Genomic DNA, 20,398 nt, shown 5'->3' on the forward strand with positions numbered 1-20,398 from the left:
CAATTAATCTTCTTAATTATATTGAAACAAGTTATACCATTACCTGGCATATCAAAATTGTCATGTACGATATGGAAAAATATAAACAATTTCCGATTGTCCGTTTAAAACGTTAATATTTATATCCGTTACTCGTATAGTAAAAGGATATACTAGATTTAATGATAAATGTGCATTAGGAATAAGGATCAATAACAGAGTGGAACTGTTCATGTCAGTCTGTTCTTCCGTCAAAACCTCAGAAACTATAAAAGCTGGAAAGTTGAGATTACGCATTCAGGCATTCCAGAAACAAAAACGCTGCGATAGTTTTTGATGCTTCCACGACCACTCTAACGCTCAAAAACCGCCCAAAACTGCACCACACACACTTTTGAAAAATGGTTTGATATTTTTTCATTTTCTTACTTGATTTTTAAATTTCTTGCCTTTGAAGATGACTGTATGACTGTTTTCGCTTGATTCATCCAGGTCGTCATTTTAATTTAGAACTTCTTAAGGTAAGTTACACGAAGTTACGTACGTCCTCTTTACAAGATCGTAAAACCTTCACGAGTTTCAGATATCCAGTCCAGCCGCCAAAAATGTTCATATAAATATTCTACTCCAGTTCGCTCTTTGCATAAATTGCTTTAGGACAGGTCAACAGCTAAGGCAGTGCAACGGTCCTCGCTAAAAGATAGACGCGATATAAGAATAAAGTAAAGAACAAGGTCGTAAGTAAGGTGTAATTCTGTTAATAAAGACGGTTATCTTGGGACGGTAAGTTAATATAAATTAGTCTTCTGAAATATGGAGAAAAAATAAGGTTTATTTTTCAAATTATGTTTATTTATATTTATATTAATTTTGAGTTTTGAAATCAATATTGCGGACTTCAAACAGGTGATACACACTCAAGCCTTGTATGGACCAGCGAAATGAATATGGTCCTGGCGTTCTGCTGTTCGTTTTGCACAAGCTCTCGTGTCTCTTGCTATCGTAACCAATGTATATGCGCATCAATGGCAATTATCGCTTTTGAAAACCTCTACATTTAAATCGGTAACGCAATTCTTAAAAAAAAAAAACGATTTAAAAATGTATTAGTTCAATATTTGGTGACCTCGGCGTGATTGGAGCATAAACAACACCTAATGCAAGTCATATATAGCTGTTTTAAACTTTAAATTTAAATTTTGGCTGAGCAAAAAACAAGACGAGTCCGTTTCTCATGTGAAGTTAGAGATGATGAATTAGCTTCTTAACAAGCTCATAGACCTAAGTTAATGAAATTAAAAGTAATTTAAATGAGAAACTGAAATGTTTTGTCAGTAAATATTACTGACATTTGCAGCTGGAACATAACTCAGTTCTTTACCTCGTTATTCTCAGCGCATAGATTTTTTTATTGGCACCAGTCTCTTCTGAGAAATACTGTATTCTGCCAGGATTACCTCTAATTCAAATGTCTCGGTTGGGCTGGGTAGTTAGCTTTAGTATTCCCATGGTATTTCCTGCGTAAGCCCGAAGTTCATTGGCTACCACAGCATTAAGGGGGAAACTACCTTTAGATGCTGGAAAATACGGTATTTTTTGCAGACGCTTTGTAGTGACCTGAAGTCGTTTCTTCCTAAATCCATATAATATTTAGTTGACGTCCGCCAGCTCCTCGATCCGATCGCGAAGAGCCAGGAAGTGACGAAGCTCGTCGCGTTGTCGCAATGCACCGTCTGCGGACGTCTTCGTCGACCAATGAATCTTTGAAAAGCTAATAGAAAAGAATCAGTACTTGGATCTGAGACAATCTCTAAGTGAACCGCCTTGGACGCAAGACAAACAAATAAGACAACGTAGGACTTATACCGGGGCATTCTCGAATTTTGAATGTCGTATAGACAGGGCCACAAAAATCAACGCCACATATCGCAAATGGGCGGAGAGCACGGAGTCTATCTGCGGGTAGATTTCCCATAATTTGTGTCATCAGTCGAGGCTTGCATTTGAAGCAGCGCACACATGATCGAACTGTCTGACTGCAGAGTTCCTGAGCGTTTACGGTCCAAATTCGCTGTCGTAGGATGCTAACAAGTGCTCGAGGGCCGACGTGAAAATTGGAATGGTGCACATGCCGGACGTAGCTCTGCACAAACTGCGAGCGTTTCGTCAACAGCAAGGGAAACTTTTCATCATATGATATAGGAGCGTTAGCTAGTCGCCCCCCAACTTGCTTTTGTAATATTTCGATAATCTTATGAAACACTTTATTATATTCAGTCGGTGGCAGAGTTTTTTCGAAAACTATACTCTTGTCTTTGCATTTTCTTAAAAAGCGGAACATATAAGCGAACACTCTAAGCAGTTTGAGGTGTGACGAGAATACCTCAATGACATCCAGCAAATCGGAAGTTTGCACAGCAGCGGTCAGTCCGACCACAGTCTTCTTAGCTTCCTGACGCAAGACTTCCTCATCCGGCTCGAAATGCGCATTTTTGGGCCAGTTTTTTTCTTCGTCCTTCAGAAATGGTGGGCCAGTGAACCAGATCGACTGCCCTATCTCGTCGACGTCACAACCTCTCGAAACGATATCTGCTGGGTTCTGTTTTGTGGGAACATGCCGCCATGTAGCTTCTCCTGACCATTCTCTCCGCTACCCTGTTCGAAACGAATGTCGACAACGAAGATGGATGAGATCGAATCCAGTGAAGAGTAACTTCAGAGTCCGACCAGTATACTTTTAATAAGGGTTTGATTCTATGGCAGAGATCTGCGAGAAGGTGAGCGGCACATAGCTCAAGCCTTGGGAGCGTTTTGGTCTTGAGCGGCGCTACTATTGACTTTGAAGTCAACAACGATAATTTAAAACCTTCGGCAGTTTTGCTACGAATATAGACGCAAGCTCCATAAGCTCTCATGGAGGCGTCGGCAAAGGCATGTAGCTGTACCGGTGACAATGGGTCGGTATGCACGAACCGAGGAATCGATATCTCATCCAGTTGAGACAGAGTGCTTTTTAGCATATCCCAAGCTGTTTCCAAATGCATCGGAATTGACTCATCCCAATCTAACTTATTAAGCCAAAGTTCCTGCAATAGGATCTTTCCTTTAATCACAATGGGACTTAACAAGCCGAGGGGGTCAAACAGCTTCGATGTCACCGATAGTATGTTCCGTTTTTTCACTCGGAGACCCATGACAGAAGTGTCAATTTTGAACTTGAAGGCATCTTTGCTAGGCAACCACGCTATTCCTAACGCCTTAGTGCTCTCAGATGCAGTGACCTCAGGTGAGTTTAAAAACCACTTTGTCAATTCAAAACCTGCTGTTTGAAGAACCTGAGACACTTCAGACTTAATTGTCTTTAGCTCCTCTACGCATGCAGCACCAGTTAACATGTCATCGACGTAAAAATCGGATCCAATCACGTCGGCAGCTGATTAGCAGATTCACTCAACCTCTTTAAACACCGAATAGCCTGAAATGGGGCTGGTCCAGTACCATATGTGACGGTGTTGAGCTTGTATAATCTTAAGGATTCAGAGGGGTCTCTCCTCCACACTATGAGTTGAAACTTCCGATCCGCTTCATTAACCATTACTTGGCGATACATCTTTTTTACATCGGCAGTCAGGGCATACCTGTGCAGCCGGAAGCGGAGTAGAGTGGAGTACAACTCTTCTTGAATTGTCGGCCCCACCATCAGAATGTCGTTTAAGGCCACCTGAGACGATGTTTTGCGAACACGACGCGCAACTTTGTTGACGTACTCTGGGGCCTTAACACGCATTGATGGGGAATGACATAATGTGGAGTGGAAGGGATTTTGTTGTCTGTAGGCGACATATGACCTAGGGCGAGATATTCTTCCATGAATTCCAAGTGCATGGTCTTCATGTTAGGATCTCAAGACAACCTTCGCTCAAGCGACAAAAACCGCCGTTTTGCAACCTCGAAGGAGTTGCCTAATTCATTTGGATCACATTAAAACGGCAGCCTAACTTCAAACCGACCTGATGGCAAAACTTGAGTAGTTTTCCTATAATGGTCTTCACATAACTAGTGCTCAGCCGACCGAATTTTCTTTGGATTTGGCATATTCTACAGCGACCAAAATGTCTGTAGTGTGCTGTCAATCGATACTAAAGGTTCTTCACTACAACTGATACTATTCACAACTTTTTTCGGGTCTGCAGACTTGTATCTGCCCGAAACAACCCAACCAAGAAGGGTCTTTTGTAGAGTTGGATAGTAAGGACCTTGTCTAATTTGACCAACAGCTAGCAATTCGAAAAATGATTCTGCTCCTATCAACATATCAATTTTTTGTGACTTGTAGAAATATGGGTCTGCTAATGGTAGGTTCTTCGGGATCTTCCAATCACTGACGTTCACCGACTGATCAGGATGATAACCGGAGATCGATTTTAAGACCCAGAAATCGAACGATAACGCTAAACTTTTGTCAGTCACTGAGTATCTATGTAGAAGAATGAGGTGTGAGCGGTCCAGGCTCGACCCTTTTTGCCTTTGCATTATGAAACAGTATGGCCATAGGGAAAGCAGCAGAGCTTGCGCTGAGCATTGACCGCCCACATGAGGCGGTCAACTTGTTCGTAGACAGTCAAGCGGCGATAAGATCCATGCAATTGTCAGCGGTCAGTTCCAAAAGTGTACTGGCAAGCAGGGAGGCACTAGATATCCTCAGCACGACCACGTCAGTGAGGATCTACTAGGTTCCCAGCCACCAGGGCATCGATGGTAATGAGACGGCAGACGAACGTGCAAGGGAAGGCGTTGGACGGGCGAATGAAAGATCAGAAAACGTTCCTGTCTTTCTTAGGACGCTCCAAAGCGAACTGGAAAGACGGGCAGACGCACGAGCCAAAAGCAGATGGAGAAGAACTTCCACCACCTGCAAAATTTCAAAAATCATGTGCAAAGAGCGCAACGTAAAACTCAGTCACTACGTGCTGCGTCTTCCAAGGAAAGACTGCAGACTGTAGTGGGAATTCTTACAGGTCACTGCCTAGCTGCGGCACACGCAGTCAAACTGGGCATTACCGACAACGCCAGATGCCGGAAACGTGACGAATCCGGGGCAATTAAAACCTTGGAGCATCTCATTTGCAAGTGTCCGGCCCTAACAAGGGCAAGAATAAACTACCTAGGCGCTCCGGTTCTGGCATCGCTAGAAGATGCCTCCAGGAAGAAACCAGGCGAATTACTTGCCTTCGCGAAAAATACCTCGATCCTAAAGGATTTCGAAAACCGCGAATACATTCTTTAGGTCCTTAGGCCCCTTGAGTGCCTTCCGACCTAACCTAACCTAACCTTATCATGTCCCAGGTCCCTTCAGATATCCATTCTGCTCTTCTGCGTTGTTGCAGCCCAATTATTTGCTCAGCTGCGGTCCTTAGCTGTCTGAAGGTGCGCTCCCATGGGTGGTCTTCTCGTCATCAGAGTGGATTCGTTAAGGCGGTGCAGGTTTAAGGGGGGCGCTCGACGGTGTTGGCTTTTATCACAGTGTTCCTTGAGTAGTTGCGGTTCAACTTTATTTCAAGTTCTCCAATAACCAACTCATGATCACTATATATAGATGCTCTCCTTTTGTTCCGTACGTCCAGAAGTGAGTGTCTCCATTTCCTGCTAATGCAAATGTGGTCGATCTGGTTGCGCATGAAACCACTAGGAGCTGTCCAGGAGTATTTGTGGACATCTTTGTGTGGGAATATTGTGCCGCCGATGACCAGTTGGAATAGCTGGCAGAGTTCCACTAATCTTTCTCCGTTGTCATTGCGAGTCCCAGTTTCATGTTGGCCCATGACAGATCTTAGTCCGGTGTTGGTGGGGCCCACTTTCGCATTAATTTCACCTTGCCGTGTCTTGTTGAGGGTTGCTGTGAGGGCAGTGTAGAAGTCGTCCTTGGTGTCATCTTTGGCGTCTTCCGTTGGGGCATATCATTGTATGATGTTTATATGTCTAGCTCTACATCTGAATCTGGCTTTCATGAGCCTATCAGAAATGAGTTCCCAGGAGTGCAGTGTCTTTTTTATGCGCTTAGACACATAAATCCCCACTCCGTATCTGCTGCCGTCACTGTTACCACTGTGTAGGACTAGATTGCTATTTGATGTTGTTGTTTCCCCACTGCTAGACCACCTCCTCTCACTGATTCCAGCTATTGCAATATGGAGTCTTTTTTTCTTCGTCTCGAACTGTGCTAATCTAGATTGTTCTCTCAGAGTTCTAACGTTCCATTGTCAAATTCGTGTCCGTTTTGATATGCCTATGGTCGTCATCGAATTTGGGGGGGGGGGGGGGGGGGGGGGGCCGAATCGATTATGTTTTTTCGACCGATCTGGTGATTGGCCAGATGCGGCTTATTCCAGTGGTGGGGCTGCCAGCTAACGTCATCGGGGAGTGCCGTCTACGGTGATGTTGCTAGTCGTAGAAAAGCGGAGTCTGGTAACGCGTGTCAAGCCCTGCTGGGTGTTGTTGCTGTTCGCAGAACACAGAGTGCACTTGGTAACTATGTGGGGGATCCCGTTTTTACTCCATATAGCGTGGAGAGGGGGTGAAGCGGTGGGCAGGAGTAAGCTGCCGAAGATTGCTGTATTAGGCATTATGAATGGAAGAATACTTTCTAAAACCTCTAAAAGTATCTTTTTGAGAGGAAAGTTGGGTGGGGTTTGAACCCACGACCTCGTGCTTGACAGGTAGTTGCGCTATCCACTGCACTACGAGGCCCCAATTAATTAGAATAACTTAAAATTATTAATAATATTTATATAAGCTAAATAAAACAACTATTAGCTCAACACAAATATGTAGTATTACTTCAACAACAAATTAGATGTATGTTTTTTAATACATCAATGCATCAAGATTTATTTTCTAACGAGTAGTGCAATAAGATTGTCAATTTGACGATTCCTATATGAATCTGTGGTATTGTGTTTTACAGCGTTTAAAAAACGATAAGTTTCATTTCATATGATTTTAAGAAAATCAAGGGGCGAGGAAAATCAAAAATTAGCTTCCGTCGCAGAGTTACTTTTTTGTGCATTTTGCTTTGCTACGAATTGTATAAGTCGTTGGCAGTTGCAGCAGCTAAAGTCGGTGCACTCGCCATCTTGCTGCTTTTGATTTTGGTCGCTGTTAATTTTGATTGCTGTAGCTTTGCCGATCATTTATTCCAGATCCTTTACATTTTGAAATTCAACTGTTTTCAACTCCGAAGGCAAACTAAAAGTGAAGTCAAAAGTGTAAAACTTATTCAAATGAGTGAAAGCAAACTCCTAGCGAATTTAACGATGAAAATAATCAGGCAACAAAAAAAAAAGTTTAGAAAAAAAAACACAAAATTATGCAATTGGAACCAAAAATATTATTGAAATTTAGTCTGTTAAGCGGCACTGTACATCTATGATAAATTTACTTCCAACATATTACTTAAGGGGGGAACTACCTTAATCAGCTGTAGGGAAATTAAAATATTTTTTAAAATCCATATAGTAATTATTTACTCGTGCGGTAATAAAAAAAAAATTGTTTACACAAGTGAAAATTGTATTTTAAAAAATTTTGAAGGAAAGTCATATCGTGCGGACATAGTAGATTGTGTTAGTGATGCTGGCCGCAATTACATTAAAAATGGTTTGTTTTTAAAATCTTTGGTCTATATAGAATATTCGATAGTATTTTGTACTCTTAAAAATATTGAAAACATGGTTTCGAAAAAATGTCGTTTAAAGGTTGCAGTCACTTCCGGAAGGCATCTCTTTCACAATTTCGAGAATTAACTTTTAAATTTTTGGCACTATATTTTGAAGCTATATACCTATCTATTAAAGCAATAAGATAAATAGATTTTTTTAAATTTCTAAAGTCCCCCCCTTACAATTGTATTTTGTAAAATTTAAAGAGATTCAAAAGCATTATATAGTTAAACCTAAAGTATGGTCCATACATATTAAAGTTGAGGTAAATGAAGTGATCTGTTATAAGATAATAATTCGATAAAAAAAAAAGGTTCTAAAAATGTATGCGTGTGAATGCATATGTGTTTCTGATACTTTTGGTACATTTTTGTATTGAGTTGCATAACAAAAATTTAAAACATATTCAACAAAAAAATCATTAATAACAATAAAACAACGTATCCTTTTAAAGTATGAAAAGTGAATGTTGTTATATTATTTGCGATGTCCGTTCTCTTGAGAAGCTGAAAAACACTTTTTATTTTTTGTGGATTTCATCAGTTACGTTCACCTTATCTGCTTTTTCATCCATATACCATAAAGGGCACATTCCAAGCAGACAGCCCACAGTGATGCCGACAATCCGACCCTAAAATAATATATATGAAAAACAGTCCCTAATATCTGTTCTCTTAGCGCAACATACGTAACTTGACGACCTCTTGCTAGACTTTAATTCGAATTGCGCTGGAGTCAAATTGGGCTGCTTTAGACCCAATATCTGGCACCCATTCTCAACGTAGGTGGCCATAGTGATTCCCAAAATATCGCTTATAGTGTTGCCTAGTCCTGCCGCTGCCATTGTAGACAGCGTTATAAAGTGGCCCAAATAATATTCAATATATTCCCCCTAGAAAGGGATATATATATATATATAAACAAGTTTATTTGGTTGGCTTTAAATTATACTTACCGCCATGATCATTATAAAATTGTCAAGAAATCCAAAAGCGACAAACGGCACAGCATTTACAAAGAAAACTAAAAATAATTGATAAGTTATTAGTTATAAGCCAACAAGTTTTGACATTTACTTACTACTGTATAATTGACCTGCAGTGGGTGATGCTGCCGTCTCAACTGGAAACAATATAAAAGTGAAAGTTTGATACCTCCATAAGGACAAGAGTTCGTTGATGGTACGGATCGGATGCTTTTATTTTTACGGCCACAGCTTTATGCTAGTGACAGTTATAGTTATTTACCCAATTTTTTTCGCAGCCAATCATCAGGGACTGCACAAAAAGTTCCCGCAATAACTTGGCCCAACTCCGTCTTATTAGAAAGTCGTCCGAACCGAGTGCGCCAACTACCGAAAGCCAGTTGACCTTAAAACCGATGTATAGTTTTATGTGATCCGGGACGGTGGAGTGTTTTTTGTTCCAGTGTCAAATATGAGTTATTAACATATCGATGTTGGGAGTCAAGAGGAATATGAAAAGTAAATATAAAATTTGTGTCAAAAAGCATAACAAAAACTTAATTAGTGTACGGCGTTAGCCTTGTTCGTTGTATACGACCATTCTGCTTTTAGCAATTCGTGTAACTTATAAAACGATAAACTACAGATCGCACACACATTATACAACGAACACACATTGACTTTTCTTTTTCTGCAGTAGACATTTGTTCAGAAGTATAAGAAAAATTGTTGCAGATGCAGTTTTGTAAGAGATGGTGGCTAATTCATAATTTTTAATATTTTCTGCTGGAGAATTTTTTAATAAAATATATTGAGATTTTTGATCATTCTTTTTTATGTTTATTTGTTTGCACATCTTTTTAATGTTCGCCGAAACAACAAGTTTCCATTTTCACCATTTAATAACGCCAAAAATATATTTTTGAGCTAGAGGCCCAACCCACATTATGCCGTTCAAACTTTTGTCAATTTATCATTCACTTCAACCATGTGCCCAAGGCCATGTATTCTTTAATGAATTCAGTGTAGTCAACCTTAAGTTTCTAATTTCTTTTTAATTTTTTGTTCCAGATTAATGAAGTAAGCTATAGCTTGTTTTTTTTTTAATCTGTGACATTCTCCTTGAATGGAATCGACACAATCGCCCATCTGAATTCTTTTTTGTAGTTCTAATAAATTTATTTTACCATATTTCAGACTAGATATCACTATTTTCTTCTTCAACTCTTCAACTTCTTCTTTTCTTTGGATTTTTACATCCAAAAACTATCCAATGAAATCAATTTTTTGACCAATTTTTTAATAACTCCATCTTGCAAAAAGTGAGTGTATACCTTTATTCCAATGATTAGAGTAATACGACTAGGTTAATTAAAATCGGGGTGAGCTAATTTAAAGCTCTTTAATATTTTCTGATGATCGTATTTTGACTTATCTCCATATGTAACCCAAAGTTTTAAAACTTAAGAATAGGTGCTGACTCTTCTATCAATAAAAGCTCTTAATTTTTCCCTGACTTCACATGAATCAAAGCCAACGGCTAACAAGGCTTGCCCTGTTGTTGGATTATGACCCCCGTAAATGAAGTAACGTGTGGTGAGGCTTTTGACAAATCGAACGAAAGCTTGTACATTTTTATTAAACGGATGCCTCAGACAACTTAGGCAAATCCAATGTTTTCTTACCCAGTCATTATTTTAAATTTATGGCATTGAATTAAATAATACTCCGGTAGTATACAAAACGAACAAACCCTTTTGTCACTATAACTTTCATTCATGTTGGTATTAATAATATTCTTCACTGGTTTAACTTCCTGCTCTAAAAAGTTCATGGCATCAGAAAGTGCCTGTATTTCTTTTGATTTTTTGACACGGCTTCCAACTAAATTGAAGAATTTTTGAAGAATTGTGTGATCAAAAATTGTGCCTTTAAATTTACAATATATAAAGACTAATTAATTGTGTCATTAAATGTTTTTATTCGATTATTGGATTCCAAATTTAAATTTGGAAAATTCATAAGCCTATTCCTGTGTTCAGAGAAAATTCATTCAGCTTGGTTACAAATTTCCTAGTGGCTTCATAATTTTCTCCAGAGCCAAGCAACAAATTAGAGACCACATTCCTGGCTTCTCCTTTTAAGGCCAACTTGAGATAATTAAACTCGAGAGAAGGGATGAGATCGCCTCTCGTATGAATGACTTCTGTGAAAAAGAGCCCATTCTTTGGAATCACCTTAAAAGGTGGGTATCTGAATTTTCGACCGGGTTGGTAACTCTTCTGCCTTAAAAACCGTGGATATATCAGTTTTTTCTGTTCTACTGAGTCAACTATGTATGGCTGTTGAAATATTTTGTCTGTCAAGCTTAAATTCGCTAACTTCGTCCTTATATAGCGAACTTTCAAAATACGTATCAACCTATTCTATCAGGTTATATGATTTCTTCAAAAGAATTATCAAAACATTTTTCAAAAGTGTGGGTGCGGCAGTCTTTGGTGTTTTGTGGGCGTTAAGGTGGGCGTGGCAACTTGAATTGGCAAACTTGCGATGCGCCTATGTCATTGGAGTCTGCATGCTGAATCTTAACTTTCTAGCTTTTATAGTTCATGAGATCTCGACGTTCATACGGATGGACATGGCCAGATCGACTCGGCTTACATCCTGATCAAGAATACATATACTTTTGACGCGCCGAACGCGCTCATAGTATAAGTCAAAATATGAAAAAACAAATATGAAGTCACAGAAGTATGAGAAGTAAATAAATGAAAGAATAGCGGAAAAGAAACACACACACAACCCGCATTTAAATGCAAACCCAATACGCTCGTGCGCCAAGGATCGTGCGCGAAGGGTCACACTAGCCCGCAATAGATCGGCCACACTAATGCGGCCCTATTCTTCGCCAAACCGCTAAATATGGCGCACCCCAGCCCTCCGGAGGGCATTCAGTTCGGCCGGCGATCGGCGACAAGACCTTCAGGAGGAGCTAGAGAAAACGGACCAACAGCTAAGAATCAGCGGTAAGGAGGTCAACAGAGCCATATAAGCGGGGAAAAGGCGTGGTAACTAACTAATCATAGTAGTCCTGGCGTATTACGTCTTATTCTCCGGCGTGCTTAATTAGTAGACCTGACCGGCCTCTAAAACTCTTCTTAGTAGACCTGACCGGACTCTACAACTCTTGTTAGTAGACCTGACCGGTCTCTACAACTCTTCTTAGTAGACCTGATCGGCCTCTACAACTCTTCTTAGTAGACCTGACCGGCCTCTAAACTCTTCTCATAGTTAGGAGACCTAACAGGCCTCTACAACTGTTCTCACAATTAGTAGACCTAACCGGCCTCTAAAAGTCTTCTTATAATTAGTAGACCTGACCGGCCTCTAAAACTATTCCACCTTGTAGTAGTCCTGATCGGTCTCTCAAACTCTCCCCACTGGTAGACCCGAACGTGTTCGAACCGTCTCTGAACCAAATAAAATATCTGAGACGAATCCTGTCCATCCTTGAGCCACCCGAGCACTGACAGGTCGTCACATACTTCATATGGTCGGAACGGCTTCCTTCTGCCTGTTACATACTTTTCAGCGAGTCTAGTATATCCTTTTACTCTACGACTAAAAGTGCCTGCTCTTAATGTATTTAACTTAAACATATTCGTTTCGGTCGCGTCATACTTAGACCCAGATTCATATATTTAACTACTCTTGAACTCAAAATATATTTATTGTAATAATTATTGATTCGAATTGCCAAACTTCCTTGTCAGAAAACGCATCAAAGCCGTAAGAATGATGTGGACAACTCCAAAAGTGTTTGGCACCAAAAATAATTTTTCAGGCACAAACTTCGATGTGCTTTATACTACACAACAACACAATAACGAAAGATGCGCTATGTCAGTAGCTTCCAGGAGAGTATTTACTGTTGGCTAGCGCCATCTTTCGTAAAACGCTACGAACTAATTCCAACACCTAGTAGTTAAAAATGAGCTGAGAAACAAAAAAGGAAATCTGTTCGGGAAGAGCTGAAAACCAAGCTCCAAAGTCGGTTTAGAACCATTCGATTCAACTAGCGACTAGATTAGGTAGCTATTCCGATTTCAGAGGAAGAATTAAAATTTCGACTCAAAAATTAAATGCTTCCATTAATAAGATACATCAATTACAAGAATGTGGCTTCCGAAGTTGGCATTGCCAAAATGTAGTGGATCCGCATGGATTTGTCCGCATCCTCCTTGAGAAACCTTATCGATACTGTTTCGTCTATTTATGGTTTACTGTTATCGATAGAAGACGAGACAAACATTTCGAATGCAATGTTGATTTATTTGGTATTGAATAGAATCGACCCAGGGACCAAACAAAAATGGGAGGAACAGCATCATTATCGTGTTCCTCCTCCAACAGCAAGCCTCAGCGACTCGTAGCTATAGCAATGCAGCAGATAATTTACTATAAAATTGCAGCCCGTTTGGGTATTCTCTCTGTAATGCAAAGGTACGAGTTTGTATTTATTGTCTACGAAAAGGCCATACTGTTTCATAATGCAGAGGCAAAAAGGGTCGAGCCTGGTTTCACTTGCAGTGAAGAACCGTTAGAATCGATTGACATCACACTACAGAAATTTTGGTGACTGGAGGTGACCGTTTTCCAAAGGAAATGAGTTGAGCAACTCTTTCGAGGTTGCATAACGTCACAGGTATGCCCGGACTGCCAATGTAAAAAAGATGTATCGTGTGATGGTTCATAAAGCGGATAGGTAGTTTCAAGTAAGTTGAGGAAATCCGCAACATTTTCATTCGATTTTTACGTCGATGACATTTTAACTGTGCTGCACGTGAGAGGAGCTAAAGACAATGAAGTCTGAAGTGTCTTAGGTTCTTCAAGCAGCAGGTTTTGAATTGACAAAGTGGTTTTCAAGCTCACCCGAGGTCAATGCATCTGAAAGCACTGCTAAGTCGATACCTATTTCATATTCAAAGTCAACTAAGGCGTTATTTGGTTCAACTTTTCCTTGTGGCGAGTTGTTTCTCAAAAGCTCTCTGTCTCAACTGGATGAGATATCTATTCCTCGGTTCGTGCATACCGACCCGATGTCACAGGTACGGGTACATACCATTGCCGACGCATCCATGAGAGCTTATGGAGCTTGCGTCTATTGGTATATATTGGTAGCAAAACTACCAAAAGCTATATCATTGTTGACCTCAAAGTCGAAAGTACCGCGGCTCAAGGCCAAAACGCTCCCAAGGCTTGAGTTATGTGCCGCTCACTTTCTCGCAGATATCTGCCATAGAATCAAACCCTTAGTAAAAGTCCCTGTCGAATTGTATTCTAGTCGGATACTGAAGTTATTTTTTACTGGATTCGATCTCATCCATCGGTGTCGACATTCGTTTCGAACAGGGTAGCGAAGATTCAAGGGTAGCGTAAAGCTACATGGCGACGTGTTCCCACAAAGCAAAACCCAGAAGATATCGATTCAAGAGGTTGTGACGTCGACTAATTTTGGCAGTCTATTTGGTTACTTGTCCTTCCGCATTATTACTTTAATTAAGACCAAGGGACTCCGTTTTTGTATATACAGCCCCAAACCATTATTGATCCTTCACCGTGCTTCACTTTTTGCTTCACGTTACATGGTGACTGGAATTTTGGATCTCTAGTCCAATTCTAAGATTATTATCGTACATAAAATAGGAGAGCAGATATCGACCGTTGAAGTTGGAATATGCAACTCGTGTTACAGTTTTGCTCGTCAGTGTAGATAAAATTTTTGAACATATGTATATGAAAAAATGAAAAAATCATCAAAAGAAATTTCAAAAAATGAGCATAAAAGTTTTAGGCAGTTTGTGGGCGTAAAAGGGGTCAAACTGTTTTGCTATACCAATAGATAGCTAAGATAGATTTGCTAAGATCATAAGACTTTGAATGACTTTGATGCAACAAAGAAATGTCAGTCTCGTGAAAAGGACACTCGTAAAAAACGGACTTGCGAAAATGAGATAGAGATATCACGTTTAAAGGGAGACCATCGAATTCCTGTCCAAGACAAACAGAAGAGTTGGAGTTCAAAAAGGACATTTCGCTCCAATCCTGAACGAAATTCTGGGATTCAAGAATCCTAAACTGTGGTGATACGGTGAATTCAAAAGGACAAACCGTGGAGGAAGACCGGCTTTTCGAACCGGTGAAAAGTTCAAAAATGGTCCGCAAGAGACCAAAGCCTCCGACAACACAGCCAACAATAGGGTGGAAGAAATAGACCGCAAGGAAAAGATCCTTAACTTGCTGCACACCCTCATTTAATAGTTATTGTGTTGGTGTTTCTGACGATATTGAAACTAGCGATCAATGCAGAGGAGTTGTGACCATCACCATGTGTTGGATCGTATGTAGCATCCCACAACAATCGTAAAATCCAAAAGAAGATAAAATATAATATTATCGTTGAATAGTATATAACAGGTAGAAGGAAGCGTTTAGCTAAGCGCAGAAACAGATATAAAAAAGTTTAATTTCCTCCAACCATAGCAAGAGATTTGTAGTAAGTGTCTTTAAAAAAAAAAAGGCTTATACTCGCAGAGTTTTTCCAAACATTTTATTAACTGCCGATCATAGGAAAAGTTAGTGGCTACGATTTGTGGCCAGCGGTGGAGCTGTGCTAATCACTTACCGAAGACAGAAGGGTGTATCATTTAGGCCGCCTAACATTGCGTACATGTTCAATAGCCCAAGACTAATAAACTGTAAATCTACCGCTCAGAACACATCATCAGCTTCAATTCACCTTGAGTTTGGCTGAGATCGCTTGCTACACCGAGACATATGTCATATTATTTTAGTTTGGAGCGTTCGCTCCGTTCGGAAGATTATCACTTGTTCGGCCACAAAAACCAGCTTACTAATTAACAATACACGAAGTACTTAAATTTTGGCTATTCTGTATTTATTACCAGAATTAATTTGTTATGAAAGAAGACATGTTTTCCCATTCCATATCACCCAACGTTTCTAAACGATTTCGGAGCAGTAGTGCGTTTCAAAACAAATTTGTACGAGTGACCAAAAGTTTAATTTCCACCCTCGATTAAACGAAACCATTATAAAACACGTTCATTTGGCTTAGAGATAGAAACTGGCAAGTCAAATAATAAACAAGAGAGAATGCTCTAGCCGAGTACCCCGACTATCTGATACCCGTTACTCAGCTAGTTGACGTGCGATGGAGAAATTTGTGGGTGTAAGGGTGGGTATCAGAGAACTGCAGCAAGCCACCGGCACCCTAAGTGCACCCGCTAAACACCGGGAGTCACCGCACCCGGGTGTTTGGAGACACCCTATTTTTAGCAATGACAAACAACCAGGTGTTTCGCCACCACGATGTTTTTTGTACTTGCACAAAAACACCCGGGTGTCTGCTGTGCAAAGAAGTTTAGGGTGCGTGACGCGCTAGCGTCGGCCGTAGGTACTTTTCTGTATGCATAAAAATTGGATGGTTGGAAGTGAGACGGTTCAAAAAATGAAGGGTAATTAAAACACCCAAGAAAAAGGTCGTGCACATGTTTTTGCGTTTGGATGTATCTAATGTCTTAACAAAAAACAAAGTTATGTATTATTAAATAATATATATAATATATTATAATATTTATACTTAATTAACACAATTATATTTCTTTTGTTTTTTGCTTGTTTTTTTTTATCATTTTTATAATAAAAATTATACATTTACAAAGTTAAATATGGTAACTAAATATTAAAAATTTTAACAATGCAAATAATATAAGATATAAAAAAGAAATGTTTAATTCGTGTTGGTTAAATTTCTGTAAAAAGAATGCATAAATCTACAGATTTTGGGCATAATATATTTCGGTTTTCAGTACTTATGATACCACAGGCATACTTTTCAAGGAATCTGGTACATATACCCTTTTACTCTACCCTTTTACTCTACGAGTAACGGGCATAAATAAAAATTTTTGTTTTTAATTTTACAATTGTGGGCGGGACCGTTTGATTTGTGGGTGTTAAAGTTGGCGTGTCCGCTAGTATCCACATTTCTAATCTTAACACTCTATTCCTTATGTTCCGGAGACCACAGCTTTCTTACGGACAGATAGCCATGGCTAGATCAACTCGGCTGGCGATCCTGGTTAAGAATGACGACTGCGCTCCCCAGCACACAGTTAAACAATTACTAAGATAATGCAACATAATATTTGAAAAGATTAATGAAAAATGTTTGTTCAAAGCATGTAGTTTTTGGTGTGTTCCGAAAGATATTCAATGTATAAATGGATATCTCTGTGAGAGTAGATCTAGGGATAGATCGTAAAACGCAAGGAGCACATACAGACTCTCTAGCTAGCATAGCTAAGTCGCAGGTAAAAATAAAAGTTGACCTTATAGAATCAGCAAACACCTTTAAGATAAATATGGGTGCCGCAGACACCGCCCCCCAAGAGGTCGTTAAAAATTACCACACCACGAGCTTGGGCTTCATGTTGAGATGCATTATGCGAGAAACGTGTGACGTCGTCGATGTTTTAATTTACAAGGTTGAGCGAAGCCGTCAAAAACGGAGTTATTTGTCTTTTTTTGTATTATACCCTTTACTCGTAGAGTAAAAGGGTATACTAGATTCGTTGAAAATTATGTAACAGGCAGAAGGAAGCGTTTCCGACCATATAAAGTATATACATATATTCTTGATCAGGATCAATAGCCGAGTAGATCTGGCCATGTCCGTCTGTCCATCCGTCTCTCCGTCCGTCTGTCTGTCCGTATGAACGTCGAGATCTGAGGAACTATAAAAGCTAGAATGTTGAGATTAGGCATACAGACTCCAGAGACATAGACGCAGCGCAAGTTTGATGATTCATGTTGCCACGCCCACTCTAACGCCCACAAACCTCCCAAAGCTGCCACGCCCACACTTTTGAAAAATGTTTTGATATTTTTTCATTTTTGTATTAGTTTTGTTGATTTTTATCGATTTGCCAAAAACAAACCGCCAAAAACTGTCAGTATGGAAATTTCTCCTTTGCACTTCCACCAGCTGAGTAACGGGTATCAGATAGTCGGGGAACTCGACTATAGCGTTCTCTATTATTTTTTATTTAACTAAGAAAGTACGATATCTAGAAATAGCTAGAAGCAATACAGCTTAAAGTTTAAAAATAAAATCTTTAAACTTGTTTATTTTTTTATTTTTAGGGATCGTTTTTTATTTGTTGTATTTAGACGAAAATTTGTGTAAAAGGGCATAGGATATTACCTATTTATAGTTGTTTTTCAGCTTTTACATTTTTCATAAGAAGCTGTTAAACAGCAACAAGTTTTTGGATTTTAAGATGACGCGTTGCTGCAGACATAGACATACATTCAAACCGAAATCAAATTAAAATCCCCAAATTTTTTTTGAAATATCGTATTTAATGTTAACAAATGCATCATTCTATTCGTTTTACAGTTAACAAATAAATTATAAATTGCTTTAAGTGTGTCGTATTTTGTTTTTTTAGATTTGATTTTCACGTATATGTAAATTTTGTTACATATTTGCATTTGCAAATAGTTAGTTCATTTAATTATAACCCCACGTTTATCAATTGAAATACAAAATTTTTTTTGAGAAAAACTTACTCTCGTACAACTTTTTTTCCTTGTCGGCATCTAGCCTGCCAAGAGCTGAGCGCAGGTTGCTGCGTTCCTCATCATCAAGGTTGCATAGCAGCTCCATCGCCCTATCCATGGACAGATGTGTGCTAAACTTTGAGTAGTTTCGACATTTAAATGGGCTAGATGTAGAAGACGGTGGGATTATCAGTTTCGTCCTTAAGAGCTTTCTGCCACAGGGCCACGACTGCTTTATAATGTATTGTCGCGTTAAACCGCTAAAAGCGGCTTGAAATGTATTTTGCATTATTGGCGTTCTTTTGGTTTTCAATACTTTCTAAGACGAATGCAATCCTTCGTTAAATAATCTCAGCAGAATACGTCAACAATGACCAATTTATAACTGAGTCCTGTTGAAAATAAGTCATATGTACATAAACTATTTCGCATGTTAAGGTACACACAAAACTCACTGTTCTACATTCGAGTATTAATTAACATGTGATTCGAACGTGTCTGCAAAGCTTTCTGTCAATCAGTGAATTATTTCTTTTTTGTTTTGTTTAGCATATGGAGGGAAGGATTTCTTAGATTTATTGCATTTATTCATTTCCATTCCCACTATAAATAGCGAACGGTTACATTGATCACGTTCTAAAATAATTAGGGTATTCCCTAAATTGTTTAGGGTCTATTTCACATTTTTTTGTAAGTACCTGTATATTACCTATATTGTACATATATATTAATTTTCCCTTTTTTAAAACAGCACTGAAGCTGTTATTTCTTGTCCACAGTTATTTAATTTATATTACACTTTTCCATATAATAAGGACACATGTATTTTAATAGTACCATGGAATTTATGGTTTTTACCGCTAGAGGCAAACTATTTATCTTTCTTTTTGATTTGGGTAATTCTAATTAAATATTATTTTAAATTTTATATTGATTATTGTTACTCTTAAAGCCAAGCTTACGTTGTTTGGTATCCATATCCAAACAAAAATAGAATAAGCGTTAATGTTGCAATAACTAATGCAATAACCTTTATGCGTTTCATCAGCATTTGTTTATTCACAAAAAAAAACAAGAGAGAACGGTATAGTCGAGTTCTGATACCCGTTACCCTAACTGAAAGTTTTTGTCGGTTTATGGGCATTTGAGTGACAAAAAGATTTTTGGAAAATCGATAGAAATTTACAATACAAATAAAAAAGAATAAATAACGAAACATTTTTCAAAAGTAAGGGCGTGGCAGTTTTGGGCGGTTTGTGGGCGTAGCTTCATGAATCGACAAACTTGCGCTGCGTCTATGTCACTGGATACTGGATGCTGAATTTGAACTTTCTCGCTTTTTCAGATCCTGAGATATTGACGTTCATACGGACGGACAGAATAATAATAATAAATAAAATAAAATGTATGTAATAAAATGTATACTTTATATGGTCGGAAACGCTTCCTTCTGCCTGTTACGAATGTAATATGCTCTTTTACTCTACGAGTATCGGGTATAAACAGCAATGCCAAAGACAAATAAAACAAACTATTATTTAAGGTCACTAAAATTGGCAAGAAAAATTATATAAAACAACATGTTGAAAACATTTCAAAAGGTGGGCGTGACTGCGGGTAGTAGAAGTTAGAGTGGGAGGAGGAAAGATAACGATACAAATTGGATGGTCTAACATTAAATTTTTTAAAAATGCGTAACGTATATTTCAAGTTTGCCCCTTAAATCTGCATGCTTTATCCCAAATTTCTAGTTTTTATAATTTCCGAGATATTGATATCAGATACTGAGAGACGGACAAACATACCGACATGGCCACATCAACTTGGCTAGTGCTTTATAAATTGGTATATTTTTTAACGAATCTTATATACCATTATAGAATACCACTAGGTACAATTTTCATCGTTCCTCTTTCATTGCTGTTTGAAAGGCGCTATATTGACACACCAAAAAAAGTTTACAATGCGTCGATACCTCGGTGTTTGTTTACAAACCTTCAATGTTTTTTAAAATTAACAATATTAACTCCTACGACCAACTTTACGACCAAGGCTTCTTGTATTTTGTTATGCAATTCTTTTCGATTTA

The 20,398-nt window shown here is 38.8% G+C and overlaps 1 protein-coding gene across 4 annotated transcripts; it reads right to left on the reverse strand.

Moving 5' to 3' along the window:
- Positions 1-413: 413 nt before the first annotated feature.
- Positions 414-18,926, reverse strand: LOC120444367 (transmembrane protein 65). 4 transcript variants are annotated; one of them, XM_039623968.2, is made up of 8 exons: positions 18,765-18,925; positions 18,319-18,701; positions 8,945-9,067; positions 8,778-8,819; positions 8,653-8,720; positions 8,386-8,589; positions 8,251-8,328; positions 414-672 (listed from the first exon to the last, which is right to left on the reverse strand). In XM_039623968.2, exons 2-8 carry the CDS (start codon positions 18,596-18,598, stop codon positions 643-645), a joined length of 825 nt encoding a protein of 274 aa, XP_039479902.1. In that variant the 5' UTR covers positions 18,599-18,701; positions 18,765-18,925; the 3' UTR covers positions 414-642. The 4 variants fall into 4 exon arrangements, with proteins under 4 accessions (XP_039479902.1, XP_039479903.1, XP_039479901.1 ...); XM_039623969.2 differs by lacking the exon at positions 414-672 and adding an exon at positions 6,868-7,224; XM_039623967.2 differs by lacking the exon at positions 414-672 and having other exon boundaries at positions 8,144-8,328.
- Positions 18,927-20,398: the final 1,472 nt, after the last annotated feature.

Source organism: Drosophila santomea, chromosome 2R (assembly GCF_016746245.2).
Source record: "Drosophila santomea strain STO CAGO 1482 chromosome 2R, Prin_Dsan_1.1, whole genome shotgun sequence".
NCBI classification, from domain to species: Eukaryota; Metazoa; Arthropoda; class Insecta; order Diptera; family Drosophilidae; genus Drosophila; species Drosophila santomea.

Excerpts from the sequence above, each read along its gene's own strand:
- LOC120444367 (XM_039623967.2), bottom strand. The coding sequence starts at position 18,598 with ATGCAAAATACATTTCAAGCCGCTTTTAGCGGTTTAACGCGACAATAC. Across the intron at positions 8,820-8,944 it reads TTGGCTGCGAAAAAAATTGG|TTGAGACGGCAGCATCACCC; the intron begins GTAAATAACTAT and ends TATTGTTTCCAG. Across the intron at positions 8,329-8,385 it reads GCAAGAGGTCGTCAAGTTAC|GGTCGGATTGTCGGCATCAC; the intron begins GTATGTTGCGCT and ends ATATTATTTTAG.